The sequence below is a fragment of the Fonsecaea erecta genome (assembly GCF_001651985.1).
Source record: "Fonsecaea erecta strain CBS 125763 chromosome Unknown Scaff3, whole genome shotgun sequence".
NCBI classification, from domain to species: domain Eukaryota; kingdom Fungi; phylum Ascomycota; class Eurotiomycetes; order Chaetothyriales; family Herpotrichiellaceae; genus Fonsecaea; species Fonsecaea erecta.
In genome coordinates, this window is record NW_017387246.1 from 216,121 (window position 1) to 231,663 (window position 15,543).

Here is a 15,543-nt window from a genome sequence, read left to right on the forward strand (position 1 = left end):
AATGCCATAGAGAACGACGACAGAATAATCACGGAATGGCACCGGTGTATCAAACGATTTTCTTTTTGGAAAAGTTCAGGGCAAGACCTAGCTATGGAAAGCTCTCTTTGTCGTACCTATGCGGATTAATCAGATTGGCAATTTGTCCACTGTCTCAATTTTCCTTAACCACCGGTATTCCAGCAAGACATCACGATACACATACATGATTCTCTTCTGCTGAGCAGAAAAGCGGAAACTGGGTTGCCACCTCACGCACACCGTCTTGAAACTGAACCTCCCCTGGCCAGTTGTTCATCACCTTGTGGAACGCCACGTCTAGGAAGCCATGTAGGTGCTCGAATCAACACCACCCTCAGGGTAGGGAGGCACTTGGGCGTCAAACCGCTTCTCAATCTCCTTGAGCACAGCCTCATCTTGCTCGCTGCTGACAAAACTGATGCTCAACCCCTTCGTACCAAAACGGCCGGCACGACCAACGCGATGCAAGTAAGAATCGGCATCGGCGGGCAAGTCGTAGTTGATGGCCAAGTTGATTCGTTCAATATCAATGCCTCGACCGAACACGTCGGTCGCAACACAGATTCGCTTGTTGAATTCCTTGAACTCCTTGTATCGTTTGATACTGTGGAAAACGATTAGCACAGAACTGACATATCAAAAGGGTGTCTGGACTTACCGCTCCTCTTGGCTGACACCAGAATGCACCGCAATACTCGGAAAGTTACACTCCCGGAGCAGCTTGTCAAGTTCGGTGGCACGGAGAGTGCTCTTGACGAAGATGATGACCTGGTTGAATTCGAGGCTGTCGAGCAGGTCATTGAGCTTTCGATTCTTCTCGCCCTCGCTGAGCTTGATAGAGTATTGTTGAAGACCGTGGAGGGTGAGCTTGGTCTCGTCGTCAACAAAAACCTCGAGAGGGTTTCTCATGAATTTGCGGCAGATGGGGCGAATGTCCTGGGGTAATGTGGCACTAAACATCATGACTTGTTTCTCGGTTGGGGTTGCTCGGAAAATCTCTTGGACGTCGCGGCGCATGTCTGAAATAGCTGTCAGAAGGTGGTCTGAATGGAGAAGTTGGAGTCCTGAAGCATACCGATTTGGTCCAGCATCTTGTCACACTCGTCGAGAACGAACGCTTTGACATTGCGCAATGACAAGATCTTGTCACGGACAAGGGCGTTGAGACGGCCCGGGGTCCCGACAATGATGTTGGGGAAGGATTCCTTATTCTTGAGGAGATCAATGTCCTTCTGAATGGGTGTACCACCGTAAAAGACGGCCGTCTTCACGTCTGGAAGGTATTTGCTGAATCTTGCGTATTCATTCTTGATCTGGTAGGCAAGTTCACGTGTATGACACATGACCAGCACAGAACATTCGCCGGGAACAGGTTCCAGTTGGTGCAAGGTGGTCAAGACGAAGACCGCAGTCTTACCAAGACCAGACTTGGCTTGACACAAGATGTCGACGCTGAGTAGAGCCTGTGGGATACATTTTTGTTGGACTGCGGGAAATCGTTGATGTTAGACTTGGTTTTGGTAAAGAATGTGCGAAGACGACAAAAGAGCATCGCAGGCCGATCCGTCCATCTCCCTGATATTGCCCCCTGAAGGAACGAGTCGCATTCTTGTTTATCCCACCTCGTGACTGGTTCTGTTACCGAACGCCAGCAGTGCATATCCAGGACACCATTTCCCGCGAATGTCACAGCGCGAGTGGGACGTCAGCCGGATATGCGAAAAGTGTCACCATTGGCAGCATTTTCAGCATGCCGGTGTGAACATGGAGCAAAAGTGCCACCTCCAGAGAAGAAGGCATGCTCTCACTTCTTGGATTGCAAACTGCAGCCTTCTAGGACAGTCCATCGAAGCAGTCGACGCGAGGCTATGGCATTTTATCGCCTGCCTGTCTTCGACCGTAGAGCCGCCGACCGGAGACTTTCGAATCCGTTGGAGAACCTTTGGAGTTGCATTTTCTTTTCATCCTTTTCTTTTCATTCTTTTCATTCTTCTCTTCCTTTTTCTTGTCTTTTTCTTTTCTTGGAGATGGACGGATGCGCTCGGAGCAGGAAGAACTTTGGAGGGTGGATATTTTGCTTGCAAGAATATGGCAGGATGATGGATGACTAACCCTCCGAAGGATGTTCGAAACCGCAGTCGGTGATTGCTCGCAGCAGCTCGCCCTTGAGCAGGAAATCTCTGAAGCCCGTCGAGTGGATGCCGACGTAACTGCCTTTGCCCTTGTCGGTTGTTTTGCCGCCGCTGACAGTCAGATCGCCCTTCTTTGCGGCACCGTTGGTCGCGCCGGCCGCGGGAGCCTCAGGCGCTTGAAGTTCCTCGTCCGAGTAGTCGATGAGATCCTCTTCAGCAGACATGGCGGATGGTAGGATTAGTGGCTGAGGCTATGTGGCTGTCAGAGGCTAGGGTGAAAGAAAAGGTCGATTCAAATAACCCGCGAAGCAAGAGCAGAGAGGTGGTGAGGGAGCAGAACCAGCCAAGGTCTGCGAGAGATGCGACGGGAGTTTGAGAGTTTGATGGAGACAGAGAGAAAAGATGGATGAAGAAGAAACAGATGAAAGGAAGAGAGATGATGCCTGCGCCGGGAATGTTCCAGGTTGTTTTCTGCAGCGGAAGGAGCCAAGGCGAGGCAACCGTGCCGCCAAGACCACGCTGCTTAGTCATGGACTTCATCCCTTTCTTCGCCGCCAAAAAAAAGGTCCGCGTACTCGGTAAGGGAGCCATTCTGGTGACACCACTCTCCCTACTCCGTACGTGACTCAGAATCACCGAGTCTCGTTGAGGATGAGGCACCGAGATCATGCATGCTTGAAGTACCTTTACGAACTCCCGGCATGGGCAAATCAAAGCCCTCCAAGAGGGAAGCCCAAGTGCCACACAAACACCTTCACTCCAGACTATCTTACCTCCACCAGGCTGCCACGTATTTAGCGACAGTCGGCACCCTTAATGACCAACAGAAAGCGACCGGGTCTGCCGGAGATGCAGTGTCTGTGGCGAACGAGGATGTGACCACCCACAGTGCTATCGAGACGACTCGACTGCTGACGCACCTCCGGGGTGTCTCGCGAAAGTCACAGATCCGGCTGGGACCACGAGTGAAGCATTCAATCTGCAAACGCTGCGACGCACTCTTGATCCCCGGAGAAACCATGACCGAACAGATCGTCAACCCAAGCAAAGGAGGCAGGAAACCATGGGCCGATGTGTACGAGATTCGTTGCGACAAATGCGGGACTATCAAACGGTTTCCTTGTCGAAAGAAGTCGGATCAGACAAGGCAGCAAGATTCCAAACCTGTTGCAAAGGGCTAGCCCAACAATAAACATTTTCATTGATTCCCCATCAACCAGCATCCCGTCGTTTCCAAAAGTTGCCCCATGCCCAACCGTGTCTGTTTTGCGGCCTGAGCCACGACATCTCTATCGGATGTAACCCCATTCCAGGGCGCATGAGATTGAGGAGCTCGTCATTATATGCCTTCCAACGCCAAAAGGTCGAAGTTTCCATGTTCATGCAAACCAGCACAGCGAAAAGTCCCACTCAATACTCGTACATTCATCAAGCATGACCTCGTTAACTAATGACCTGCCGTGAGGCTTCCATCTTTGCATTCGCCGTCGTCGAAAAGGTGGTAAAACAAAGTAGAGACGCCCGGGACGAGGGCGTCCGGGAGGAATTGGACTCTTTCCCTGCTGTGAGATGTGGTCGAGAGAGTTTGGTTCCCCCCGCGTCCCAGGTCTTCGTAGAATTATAGTTGGTTGTAAAGTTCAGGATCGCTCAACGTCCCGAGAGACCAATTGCACATCAGCGCCGAGTTCGTGCTCCGCCAGAACTGTGGCCGCTTGGACGACTGCGGTCGAGCCTGTCACTCAGCTCATCCACGTTGTTTCGGATGCTCTTGATCTTGTCCCGAATCCGCTTGATCTTCTCAAATTCTTCCTCGAGCTTGTCGATCTCGGCCATGATGCGCCGCATCCTGGCGATCTCGTTGTCCGCATTTTGCACGACGCCTCCAGCTCGGCTGCTGGAGTTCCTGACCGACTGTTCGGTGGCGTCTTCGAGCTGTAGGAGAGTCAGTCTCACGACGAAGAACTCAGGTCACATTCAGGCCGGGAAAAGCATACCTCACCGATTCGTCGCTGGATACTCCTCATGACATTCTCCAGGTGCCCATACAAAGCCTGCAGACTATGAGGATCCAGCATAATCCGCCCGGGGACACTCTGGCTGCTGGCGGCACTGACAGCGCGGGAGCTAGGCTGCGACTGCCTGCTAGTGCCACGGCCACGGTCGGGCATGCCGCCACCTTGGTGACTGCGCTGGGCCAGGATTTGTTGCTGTTGTCGGAGGAGAAACAACTCGGATTGAGTTAAACCCAGAACGGAGTCGGCGACTGACTGAGTCGCGGACATGGACGTCCCGGGCGGGCAGCAAAGACAACAGTGCAAGTGACCAATCTAAGCGTTGAGGCAGATGAGCTTCGACAGGTACCCGTGGTGGCCAAACGGCACATAGCAGTTCTGGAAGCTGATAGGTTTGCGAGAAGCCGTCAAGAGTGGTGCAAGAGACACCAGACAGCGAACGAGCTGCGAGATATGGCAGTCGGGGTGAGCCTGGTCATTGTAGCTTTGACGTATCGATGGGCGCGTGGCTAGCGACTGCAGAGCCTCAAGTTTGGCGAAGCGCTCGCAATCTCTCTCCTCTCTCTCTCTCTCTGTCTCAACCCGACGGACTGGCGTATTTTATTTTATTTTATTTTGCTGCTGCTGCTGCTGCTGCTGCTCCTCCTTCTTCTTCGTCGTCTTTTATGGTCTCCTCTCTTCACCCCTCCCAGGATCCTGGCGGCTGATGGTGGAGAGTACCCTGTTTAACGGTGAGCGGGCGGCTCGGTTCAGCTCGTGCCAAGAGGGGTAGGACAACGGTCGGCAGAGTGAGCAAGATGATGAAAAGCGTGCTCGGAAGAGCAACAGACTAGAACCAGGAGACGAGACTAGGCGCGGAAACGGCAACGGGAGCGGGGATGGCGACGGACGAGACGGTTGAGGAGGAGTATTGTTTCATCGCCTGCAACGATGACAAGCAAGGAGCAGACCGACGCAGGGTAAAGGAGAAACGCAACCAAAAAAAAAACAAATGAAGCTGCTGAGCTGAGAAAAGCGAAAGAGAAAAGAGGAGCGCGGCTATCGAAGCACTGTTAGGTCTGGTTAGGTCTGTTGTTAGGTCAGTAGGTACTTCCCTTCGATGGGGCCTCAGCAGCCTAGTGCCTGGCTAAAGAACAACAAGGACAAAGGGTGATCGTGGGGACAAGCAGGTGACCGACATTGACACCAACGCGGGATGGCCAGAGAGGGTGTTCGATTGGTTCTGGAGCCGTGGTGTTTTGTTAGTTTGGTAGAGGAGGATCATTTTCGTGGGGCATGGATGGGAGGAGAGCGAGTAGCAGCAAGGGAAAAGGGACAACCGACATGGGGGGGTGCCTGGCTGTTGGATCTTGATTTGAGCAATCCGAGAGACGAAGGAGAGCGGGAGGAGGATAGTAGTAGTAGTGGTAGGAGTAGTGGTAGGAGTAGTGGTAGGAGTAGTAGGAGTAGCACCTCCAGAGATACAGTCGGTACTGTGTGGCACTGTAGCAGGTGTACCTAGTGAGCCACCATCCCTCCCCCCCAAATGCCGCCGCCTGCTCAACCGTTTGAAACAAAACGTCTTCTCTACCATTTCTCTCTACCAGCCCTCAGTGCCTCATCTTCTTTCAATCACACTTGATCCGCATGGGCCACCATCCACCCGCATTGACCACCTTATATGCAGGGCGTCGGCTCACACGGTCAACAACCAGCATAACCACCACCAACCTGTGCGACCATCCTTGTGACAACTCAGAGCAAGCTCCAATTACCATGCTCTGAATCGGTTCACGAGGGCAGGCCTAGCCGTTCATGCAGGAGTCAACGCTTCCCAAGAGGTAGCTGCATCTGCCCACTGCAGCACTACTGCAATCCACCCATCGTTTTTGCATCCCTCTTGGAGCCCTCCTGGATCCTGCCTCTTGGGTTCGTCTGCTTCTGACCGGTGAGACCCAATGTTTCATGGATGCAGACGTGACACCAAGCAACCCCCGAGAAGGTGAACTGCAATCAATCAAATCTGGCAGCTCCATCTTTAGTCAAACCCGCCCGAGCGCCCTCCCCCCAGCTGCATGAGTTGTGCTACTGCACGCGCCTGCGGCACCGGCCGATCGTTTTGGACATCTGACGTCGTGGTTGCAGGTCAAGACTTTTAGTCAATACCTTCAACCCAAATTCCCCCGTACCGATTTATCCCTGTGGATTTTCAAATACTAGCCCCCCTCAAAACACAATGGCGAAAGACAAGGAACGATCTGTCAATCCTGCGCAACAGCAACGCAAGCTCGAAAAGGCGAAACAGCTGAAAAAGAGTCGGGCCGAGTTACAAGCGCGCCGCAATGAAAAACTGGCCCGCCGAAACCCCGAGCGCATCCAACGCCAGATCGATGACCTCAAGGCTCTCGAGGCAGCGGGGGACCTCAAACCCAGAGAGCGGGCCATCCTAGAAGACCTGGAACGAGATCTGCGTGCTGTCAGAAAGGCACGAGAAGCTTTAGGCGACAAGGCTCCAGCCTTTGCCGGGCAAACACGCCGACATGATGGAGAGCGCAGCGGGACGACATTAGGAAGAGAAGGTATGATGGCGAGCGCAAATACCAACACTCGAGACAAGAGTCATCTGGTAGTGACACCGATGAATCTGTCCGCCGAATACCGATGCCAGAAGATACACCGCCACCGATTCCCCGGGAGTTCAGGCGCTACTTCCCGCGCCGGGAAGACGGTGAGAATGCTTCACAGCCGACGGTCCCGAGCACACAACTCCCCATCAAACCAGGAACGAAGCCCATAGAAGTGAAAACCACGTACGAAAGTGCCCCGCAGATTCGTGATCTCCGCAAAGAGGCTGTCAGCAGATTCGTCCCGGACGTGGTCCGCAAGAAACAGGAAGCCGCGAAAGGTGGCCCCACGGGGCGCCTGCTGGAGCCCGAGGAGCTGGATCGACTCGAAGCGGAGGGTTATTATCGAGGCAAGACGAACGACGCCGGACCACAGACCGCTGGTGATGTAGACGAGGACGAGAAGGCAAGGAGGCTCGCCGAGGAGGAAGAGCGCTTTCTGCGCGAGGTGGAAATGCAGGACCAAGCGGAGGACGCAGAAGACAAAGGGGAAGGCGGACATCCCAGAGAGGCCCAGGAGTCACAGCACACACCACCACGAAGGAACGTGGAGCTCGAAGAAGTGGAGGATGAGGATGCGTAAGAGACAAGGGTTGGGGGATATCAATTAGTCCTGGACTGGGCCTGGCAGCAATGTCTCGTCTGCCATCGTCTTCTGGGAGGAAGTCGCTTGACACCATCGAAGCTGCATACAAAAAGCCGTTGCTAACAACTGCATGGAGAGCCTTGCATTGGTGTGGACTGGGGAGACCACATACACACATACTCGGGTATATACAGGGCAATGTCTGATCAAAAGAGATGCCTGACTCCAAGCCGCGTGCAAAGAGAGACGGAGCAACTGAACCTCATTTTATCAAACTGATCAATCCAACTCCCTCATCCATCAAAAGTACCCTTGACCGCATCCGTGAAGGAATTCCCGACGCCAAATCGCCGTCGTTGTATCCAGAGTGACAGTCATGCGCACGCTTGTCCAACTCAATCATCGGTCGGACGTTCATCAACGGTTCTAAAACAAAAGAAACAAAGCTGGAGATCTGTAAGGGGCCCAGTCAACCCATCTTGGGGGGCAACAGTCGGGGAGCTGCACTGCCGTTTCTCGTCGTCGGTTTAGAGATTCTGGATACGTTGGGAAGGCCAAATCCCAAACATTGATATATCAGATGCCATCCATGCCTGAACATATACTGTCAGATCCACTCTCTACGTTTTCGCATGATCGTCGTAACTCCTTCCTCCATGCATGATATCCACGCAAGGGTTCGTATAATCACCGTATAAGCCGCACGGATTTGACATCTTTCTTCAGGAAAGGACTCGGCATCTCGTCTCCAAAGATCTCAGGATCCCAGACTGGAACGGGAGGTAGGTCTTTCTCACTTCTCTGTTCCGGAATGGACCTCGCCTTTGGATTCAGGTGGCCTCCAGCTCGAGCCTGGGCAAGTTCCACCAGAGTTCGGCCTCCGATGCCGGTGCCAATGACAGCGTCTCGGCCGCCCCCAAGCTTACTAGGAAGCCGGCCAGCCGTTGTTGCTGCTCGTCTGAGCGGACTAGTGCTTCCTTCCTCAGAAATAGCATGCTCCCTGAGGTCGTTTCGGCTGGGGATCTTGCTGAGACGTCGATTAGGGCTTGTAGGCTTCGCTGCCACGGTTCGCAAATCGCCCTCTGTGGCATTTCGTGGGATCCCCTTGGTGGCATTAGTATTGTTTCCCGAAGCAATCCCAGCCCTCACTTGTGTTGCCGTGTTGCTGGATGGGAATAGAGTTGGCTTCGCGATTAACTTCTGCATGGTGGCCGTCGTATTCTGTCTCAAGAGGGCTGGTCTGTTCTTCAACGGCAGGGGTGCCGGGTTCTTGAACGGATCAGTGTTGGCAATGACCCCCTTCGATCTCGTGGGACTCGCCAATTCAGGGAACCCATCGTCATCCGAGTCGTCTGCGGGTTCAATATTCTCTTCGTCTGATGAATAGGCCAACTGTGGCTCCCAGCGAGCCTTTTGGCGTGCGGCTTCAGCAAAGAGGTTTTTGGCGCCGACGGCAGTGACGGTCGTGTTGGCGGTTGCCTGCGCTGCGGCGTTTCGACGGGGAGAGAGCGCCAAAGAAGAGATGGACATGGGTGATGGTTCTGACATCTGGATATCGACAGGAGAGTCGAAGGTCGTTTTGGACCGAGTAAAAGGGGTTTTCGTTTTCTTTGGCATTAACTTGTTATTCGACGTGGTTGGCGAGCTAATTGAAAGATCCGACAGGTCGGTGATATCTGTGGTTGACGGGAAATCTTCCTCACCAGCCGTGTTGACTGATGAGGAAGGATTTATGTTCTCTTTGTCGAAAGCTCTCCCAGGGGGGTTTTGGACTTCTCTCAGTGCTCGGGTTTCCGTCAAGTATTTTTGCTTAACCATGACTTGTGCCACACGGTCGTCGACCTCCCTGTCAAACTTCTTGCGGAGTCTTTCCAGTTCCAGTTGAACTTGTCGGTCAATTTCAAGTCGTGCTTTGACCTCCCACTCGCGACGGAGCCGGGCATCAATCTCCAGCTTCAACGCAGCTCGATCTGCTTCAAGGGCGGAGAGTCTTTCTTCCGCTTGCCTGACCTTGTGGTCTGCAATCTCCTCTCTCATCTTCAATGTCTTTCCAATGGTGACCATCTCTTGCTGCCTCCGAGAGAGCCACACGTACGGTACAGTCAACAGCGAGCTGGTGTCTGGTCGGTGCATCGGATTTGTCTTGAGGCAGTTCGCGATGACATTCGCGAGGTCTTTCGAGTAGATGGCTGGGATCGGTTTGAAGTCACCCTTCCGGATACGTTGGACGAGTTGCAGGTGGGAGTTTGCATTGAACGGTGGCTCCTTGGTGCAGAGTTCGTACATGATGCATCCTAGTGACCATATATCTGAATACAGAGTGTATTTCTCGGCCGCACAGATCTCTGGTGACATATAAAAGGGTGTGCCGACATAGGTTGAGGCGAAATCATGCGACTGCATAATCTTCGAAAGTCCAAAGTCACCGAGCTTGACAGACTGGTCTTCACCCAGGAAGATATTCTCTGGCTTGAGGTCTCGGTGCAGAATCATTTTGCCTTTGTTGAGGGGCCGGGTGTCGTTCTGTCTGGAAAAATCACTTCCAGGTTCGGGCGGGTCGACTCCGTAATGACAACGGTACAGCGCTGTGACCAGCTGGCTGAAGATCCTCCAGACAAATTCTTCCTTTGCGTATTCATTCTTACGCTTGAGTTCCTTGATGACACAGCCCAGATCACCACCACCACAGTATTCCATATACAGGTACAGCTCTTGCGTCTGTCGGAGGTGCTCACGGTGGAAGTATCCGACAATGTTGGGGTGGCTTAGGGAGGCGAGGATCGAGAATTCCGCATGTAATTGGTCGCGTTCCTTTTGAGACATCTTGAGATAGTTGATCTCTTTGCGGCACAGGATCTGTGGACCGTCAGAAATTGGGAGCAATGGGACAATGGGACACTTGATGGGAGGAAGCATACATGGCCATCTTGTTTTCGACGAACTTTGCGAATGATCCCGAATGCACCACGACCTAGGCTCATCAGCGGGAGGAAGTAAAGGCTGTAGGGTGAGTGGAATGTACCAATGATCTCTTTGACCTCGTACTTATCGTTCTCGGCAAGTTCGAGGGCCATAGCGATTACCTTGGGAAGAGATTGGAGAGGCAGGCGCAATCAACGTCGACTTGTCCGGTTATGGCAGAAGCATTCCCCATACATGAAACTCCCAATGCTAGAATGACGAGCAACAGTGCTCTGTTCACGAAACGCGAAATGGATGTTAGAGATGGACTCTCTGGATGAACAAGTTGGTGTGTGTGTGGGAGAGACACCAATGCTCGATATTTACAGGTGCGTTGCGGGGCAACGGCCAACTATGTCATTAACCACTTTCACCACCACAACATCCGCCACTTCAATAATATTAATGCCACTCGAACACCTCCGCACTCTCTAAACTCGCTCGAAAACTGGGGAGAGAGGAGGACAAACAATGCAGAATACACAATAGTGAATTCATGGGCCTACAACCCTGAAATAATCGACACATATGCGGCTACGCTGCAGTGGAAACGAATGCTCCAAGTCACGTGCCAACACTGTAGTCTTGCAGGCAGGGCACCTACCACATGGTTTGTACTGATAGGAAATGAGGTAAGAAAATGCTGACATTCTGTCCGGCCCGCGTGTGTTTGCTAAATGACTCTCTTTACTTTGGCCTCTGGTAAGCATCATTCACAAACCCGATGGGAGATAGCAGTTGGAATAGATACCCTGCCACGTATCCAGTCCGGACAACCAGTGTGTTGACGCAGCGTCCGGATCGGAGGCATTGCATAACACACTGCCAATAGAGCCGACAGATTTGCCCGAGTCTAACGGCTGTGAAATGAATAGCAAACATCTCCGGCTTGCCTGAGGGAGAGGGTGAGCAGCACCGCCCCCATGCCAAGTCACTCAGCCTCAACAAGTCAAGCTGGTTTTCGCAGCTCTCTCCCTTTGGCTTGAGTTGAAAAGGAGCGTGCGATGTATGGAAAAGTAGAAAAGGAATCGAGCAAGCTGGAAGGAGCGGGAACATGTCAGGATCTTCTCGTCAGGGGACATGCATATGACTCCTTGGAAAACCACACGGCAAGGCGCCTGGCATTCGTCGACTGCTCCAGCAAAACCCGCACGAGACTGACACCATGTTGCTTTTGACTGCCCGTGGGAAAGCAGAGACTTGACATTTCCTATATTCCTGGATGCTAATCAGGCATTGGACTCATTTGAGAGTGCCAGAACAGGATTCATAGTCCCTGAGGAGGTTAGCTGCCAATCATGCAAGGATCCTCTTCGCGTTAGCCAAACGTCGCTCTCGATGTGAAGACAAAGTCAATCCGCCATCCGACATGGGAGGGCCAATTCACGTTGATCAATGGAAGACGACAAGTCATGGGGCTTCTCGTCCAAGCGTATGAAGATCCCGCCGCAAGATAGTCGATCAGGGAAGCCAAGTGGCCAAAACAATAGTCCCGTTACCAGTTGGGTTGGTGCAAGGGCCGAGCCTGTTGCCTCTCTTGCGAGCGTGATGTCAAAGCCCCCATCATCAACATCGTAGGCTGTCACCACGAGCGGCTTCTATGATGGAATGGCATGCATGGTCATCACTCAGGCCACACGCCCAGCCATGTTTGGAGCTGCGCAGACATGCCTTGGCCGTACTCCGTAACGGTAAGACGCTATGTTCTGGGTTATGCTCTTATTAGATGGTAATCGCAGATCGTCGCCGTTGATCATCGGTGAAAATGCATGCGTTCTTCGTATTTCCCCTTACCAGTGTTACCACCCATATGGGGAAGAAGTCTGGTTGTCCTCGAGTTACCCGGGATGCGTCTTGTAACGTGCAGGAAACGGAGCGAACTCTGCGGTGCGTCAAACTCTGGAAATGAAGAACCCCTTCCCCTCATTGGACAAGTTGGTGGGAGGCATCACGTCTCGTACGATCACCCAAGATATTGCCGGACCAGCCTCCGTCAACGAGGGTCATCTTTTGCGCGGCTGCCGGCGCCGACAGTCAGCCAGCCACGGACAATACCTGGGAGTCTCAAAAGGATGCGAAATTTCATCTCGGCTTCAGATGCATGCATCTAGGAAACTCTGTACGTCAAACCAGACCGGGGCTGGTCAAGGTTGAGGGGAAAGTCCTGGATTTTTCAAGCGAAGAGGTCCACAATGGAGTTGTCACTCCCTCCCGTCTCACGGTTATTCCTGCCAGACTCTTTGCTCTGAGGGTGTTGTTTTCGGGGACCCGGGGATTTCGGGCTTCTAATATGACCTCGAGAGCCACAATGACTGCACTAGCCGAATTGAGCACGAGGGGATTTCGTGAGACCGCAAGGGTACGATTCTGAAGCCTAGGCACGCTTGCTAATCGCCAGCCGATGGGAGTGGGCACCGTTTTAGCCATGTAAGCCTGGAAGGAATCGGACCCGGTGATGGAATGGGCCTGCAAGTGATCGAAATGAGCATTCGGGGTGACAGGCCTATGCTCACACGGAAACGCCTTGTTTCAGTGCTTGTAAGTCCCTAGTACCACCTATGTGGTCTGTGCAGAGATGTCAAGTTGTTTGACGTAAAAGAGCCATGTGGTGAATGCAGGGATGGTGCTGGTTCTTGACAATGACTGGCATCCAATTTGCGCGGCCTTGTTCGCAGATCAGAGCTTTAATTGTAGGGGAGCACAGGCGGCTCTGTGAGTTCAGGCCCTGCACTGACGCCCACGGGTATTAACCTTAGTGAGGTTAGCAGCAAATGAACACCGGGAGTGTGCAAACAAACCAAGAGGATGCAAAAAGGCCTCGAACCGGGTTAAGAGGTGGATATTAGAGTAGTCCCGTCTGTTGGGGGGGGAGAGGAGGATGGCGTGCTCAGATTTCTAGGCTGGAAGGCTGACTTCGAGGATGATCAGGGGAGCTTCTTCTCCCAGCAAGTGGGACCAGAAGAACAACCGTTCCAGGGATGGCTGCCACGTGGAAATATTAGCGGGGAATGAATCCCGGCTGGCTTGAAAGGCCTTGTCCACCACGTCTTAGCCTAGTGACGGCGCATCCAGTGGGATAGCTTAGGAGGCTAGCTGCTTGAAGCGCCCGATGATTGGAATTGGCCAGGATTTGTGACCTGTCACTCGAATTACTGCGTACAGACACGCGCGAGGCAATGCGCCATGAGTAGCCGAATACGTAGTTTGTCAGTCAACGCATGCACCCGGAGCCGTGTGCTTTTGATGCTGAAAAGGATTCAGGCTCCCTGCTGTGAGATAGCGAAACCATGGAGCGAACTACCGGCGCCCGGGGTTGGAAAATGAGAAGGATCCACGAAGCAGAAAGGGTGCAGTAGTGATGACCATGATGATCTGAGGCCGATGTTGCAAAGGGTTTTGCTTCCAGCGCTTGCTCCGAAGGATCTTAAAAAACATTCGTGCCGTGACCCAAGATGCGGCAAGGCCTTGGACAAACGCACCTCATGACAGAAAAATCAGTCCTCGAGTAGTCTTCTAGCAGCGGGAGAGCACTGCTTACTAGTTGTTCCACAAATCTTCAGCTTCTCCTGACGCCAGCGCTTGTCGGAGCTCCAAAAAGCTCGGAACATTCTCGCTTCTAGAAGGTTTGGTTTCAGGCAAGCTTGGAATACCGTCCATGCCCAAACTGGCAGCCGACCTTTGTTAGATAACAGTCGAGAAAGTGTCAGTTATTCTGGTGTGGATTCCTCGTCGGGTCTTGATGATCCTTCACAGAACTACTCTGGCCCCCAATCCGGCTGCCGAGGCGGCTGTCCCCAGCAACAGGCTTGAGATGGATGCCACTCGATATGGAGTGCTACTCGCAAAATGAGTAACAGGGGGCGAAAACACGCAAGTCAATGTTCAATGGTTCTGTTGGTTAGGTAGAGACACGCTGTTGAACATGTCATGTAGAAACTCCCTACCTGGCGACCCTAGCTCATCGTTTTGATTCACAGTGTATGCTGTTAAACTTGGCCTAAGAGCCTCTACTTCGAATTTCTGGGCAACAGTTTCTGGGGATCTTGCGGTCCTTACCTAGTCTTGCTTAGACCTGTCAATCACGCCCACTTGACTGCTGTCGAGTCAGTGATCCTGACTGTCGATCACAGAGATGAGAAAAGAGCGCTTTCAGACTAGGCTGGGGCGGCCAACACCAGCTTCTAGTCGCCGGGGTGGATTTTTTGACAGAAGGAGGAAGAGAATAACAAGGACAACCCACATGGCCTGATCTCAGATCCGTTCTTGCCGGAAGCGGAGACCAGGAGGGATGATCTTCGGTTGCAATCTGACCATAATTAGAGCTCTCCTTCACGCAACAGTCTTTATTTGTCCAGAGTCGGTACGGATTCTAGAAGTTCTGGCAACTTTAATCGCTTCGTCTCGAAATCAAGAAGTCAATTCAGCACTTCTGTGTCCAAGTCTGCGAACCGCCGCAAACGGTACACGAGGCCCCGATGGTTCAGGGATCGCGGTCTCCCGGGGCAAAGGATTCCTAGGAAGAAACCAAGATCGTCCGCATAGCGCTTGTTAGCTTGTATCAGATTGGTTTTGGGGAAAGTCTGAAGCAAAAAAAATGTACTCGGTACGAGCATAAGACATCCAGGTTCCACGAGACTTAGTCGCCACGTGGTCCTCATAAGAAATGAGGGCAATGGGAAAAAAGCCCAAGGGGCCACCAATCTATGTACGTACCGTTCGCTTGTTTCCGGCTTTCACCGTACTTTTCGCTTGCTTCGAGGCATCGACTGCAGCACAGTGAAGGGGGCTAGTGATTGCCGACGCAGAAGCCCTTCATTGCCTCTGTGTCTTCTATCAGAACCACAGCGACGAGTGCGCTTCTCCTTTGAAGGTACCAGCCGAGTCCGCGGAAATAATAGGAGGTCTTTGTTGAATCTAGACCAGCTACATGCCCAACAAAAGGTCGCCTAAGGAGAAGGGGGTTGCGGTGGCAGGGCACAGGCGCTGACAAAGCCTGCAGGCCTTGTCCTTCTGTACAACATGCCTCGTAAATTATTCGACATTCGTTCTTTCAGCACCTCCTCTTTTGGAACTCGGGGCAATGTGGTGCGCACCGAGGCAGGCATGGAGTCATAATAATAGTATGGAGCCGCAGTAGGCGTGCAGTCCGGATCTAATTTGAACGTCTCGCGTGGCTTTCCCACGTTGCACGGCGATTATCTGTTCCGCTAGACATCGTTGGACGACGA

At 52.7% G+C, this 15,543-nt stretch overlaps 4 protein-coding genes across 4 annotated transcripts; 1 reads left to right on the plus strand and 3 right to left on the minus strand.

The window, feature by feature from the left end:
* Positions 1 to 318: 318 nt before the first annotated feature.
* AYL99_03343 (ATP-dependent RNA helicase sub2) lies at positions 319 to 2,377 on the minus strand (the record flags this gene model as incomplete). The annotated part of the gene is made up of 4 exons (XM_018834859.1): positions 319 to 625; positions 680 to 1,040; positions 1,097 to 1,507; positions 2,134 to 2,377. 4 exons carry the CDS (start codon positions 2,375 to 2,377, stop codon positions 319 to 321), a joined length of 1,323 nt encoding a protein of 440 aa, XP_018694509.1.
* Positions 2,378 to 3,827: 1,450 nt separating this feature from the next.
* AYL99_03344 (hypothetical protein) lies at positions 3,828 to 4,435 on the minus strand (the record flags this gene model as incomplete). Its single annotated transcript, XM_018834860.1, has 2 exons — positions 3,828 to 4,085; positions 4,148 to 4,435. 2 exons carry the CDS (start codon positions 4,433 to 4,435, stop codon positions 3,828 to 3,830), a joined length of 546 nt encoding a protein of 181 aa, XP_018694510.1.
* A 1,945-nt stretch (positions 4,436 to 6,380) lies between these two features.
* On the plus strand, positions 6,381 to 7,351 carry AYL99_03345 (hypothetical protein; the record flags this gene model as incomplete). Its single annotated transcript, XM_018834861.1, has 2 exons — positions 6,381 to 6,723; positions 6,813 to 7,351. 2 exons carry the CDS (start codon positions 6,381 to 6,383, stop codon positions 7,349 to 7,351), a joined length of 882 nt encoding a protein of 293 aa, XP_018694511.1.
* A 690-nt stretch (positions 7,352 to 8,041) lies between these two features.
* Positions 8,042 to 10,428, minus strand: AYL99_03346 (hypothetical protein; the record flags this gene model as incomplete). The annotated part of the gene is made up of 3 exons (XM_018834862.1): positions 8,042 to 10,210; positions 10,273 to 10,325; positions 10,377 to 10,428. The coding sequence occupies 3 exons, from the start codon at positions 10,426 to 10,428 to the stop codon at positions 8,042 to 8,044; spliced, it is 2,274 nt and encodes a 757-aa protein (XP_018694512.1).
* Positions 10,429 to 15,543: the final 5,115 nt, after the last annotated feature.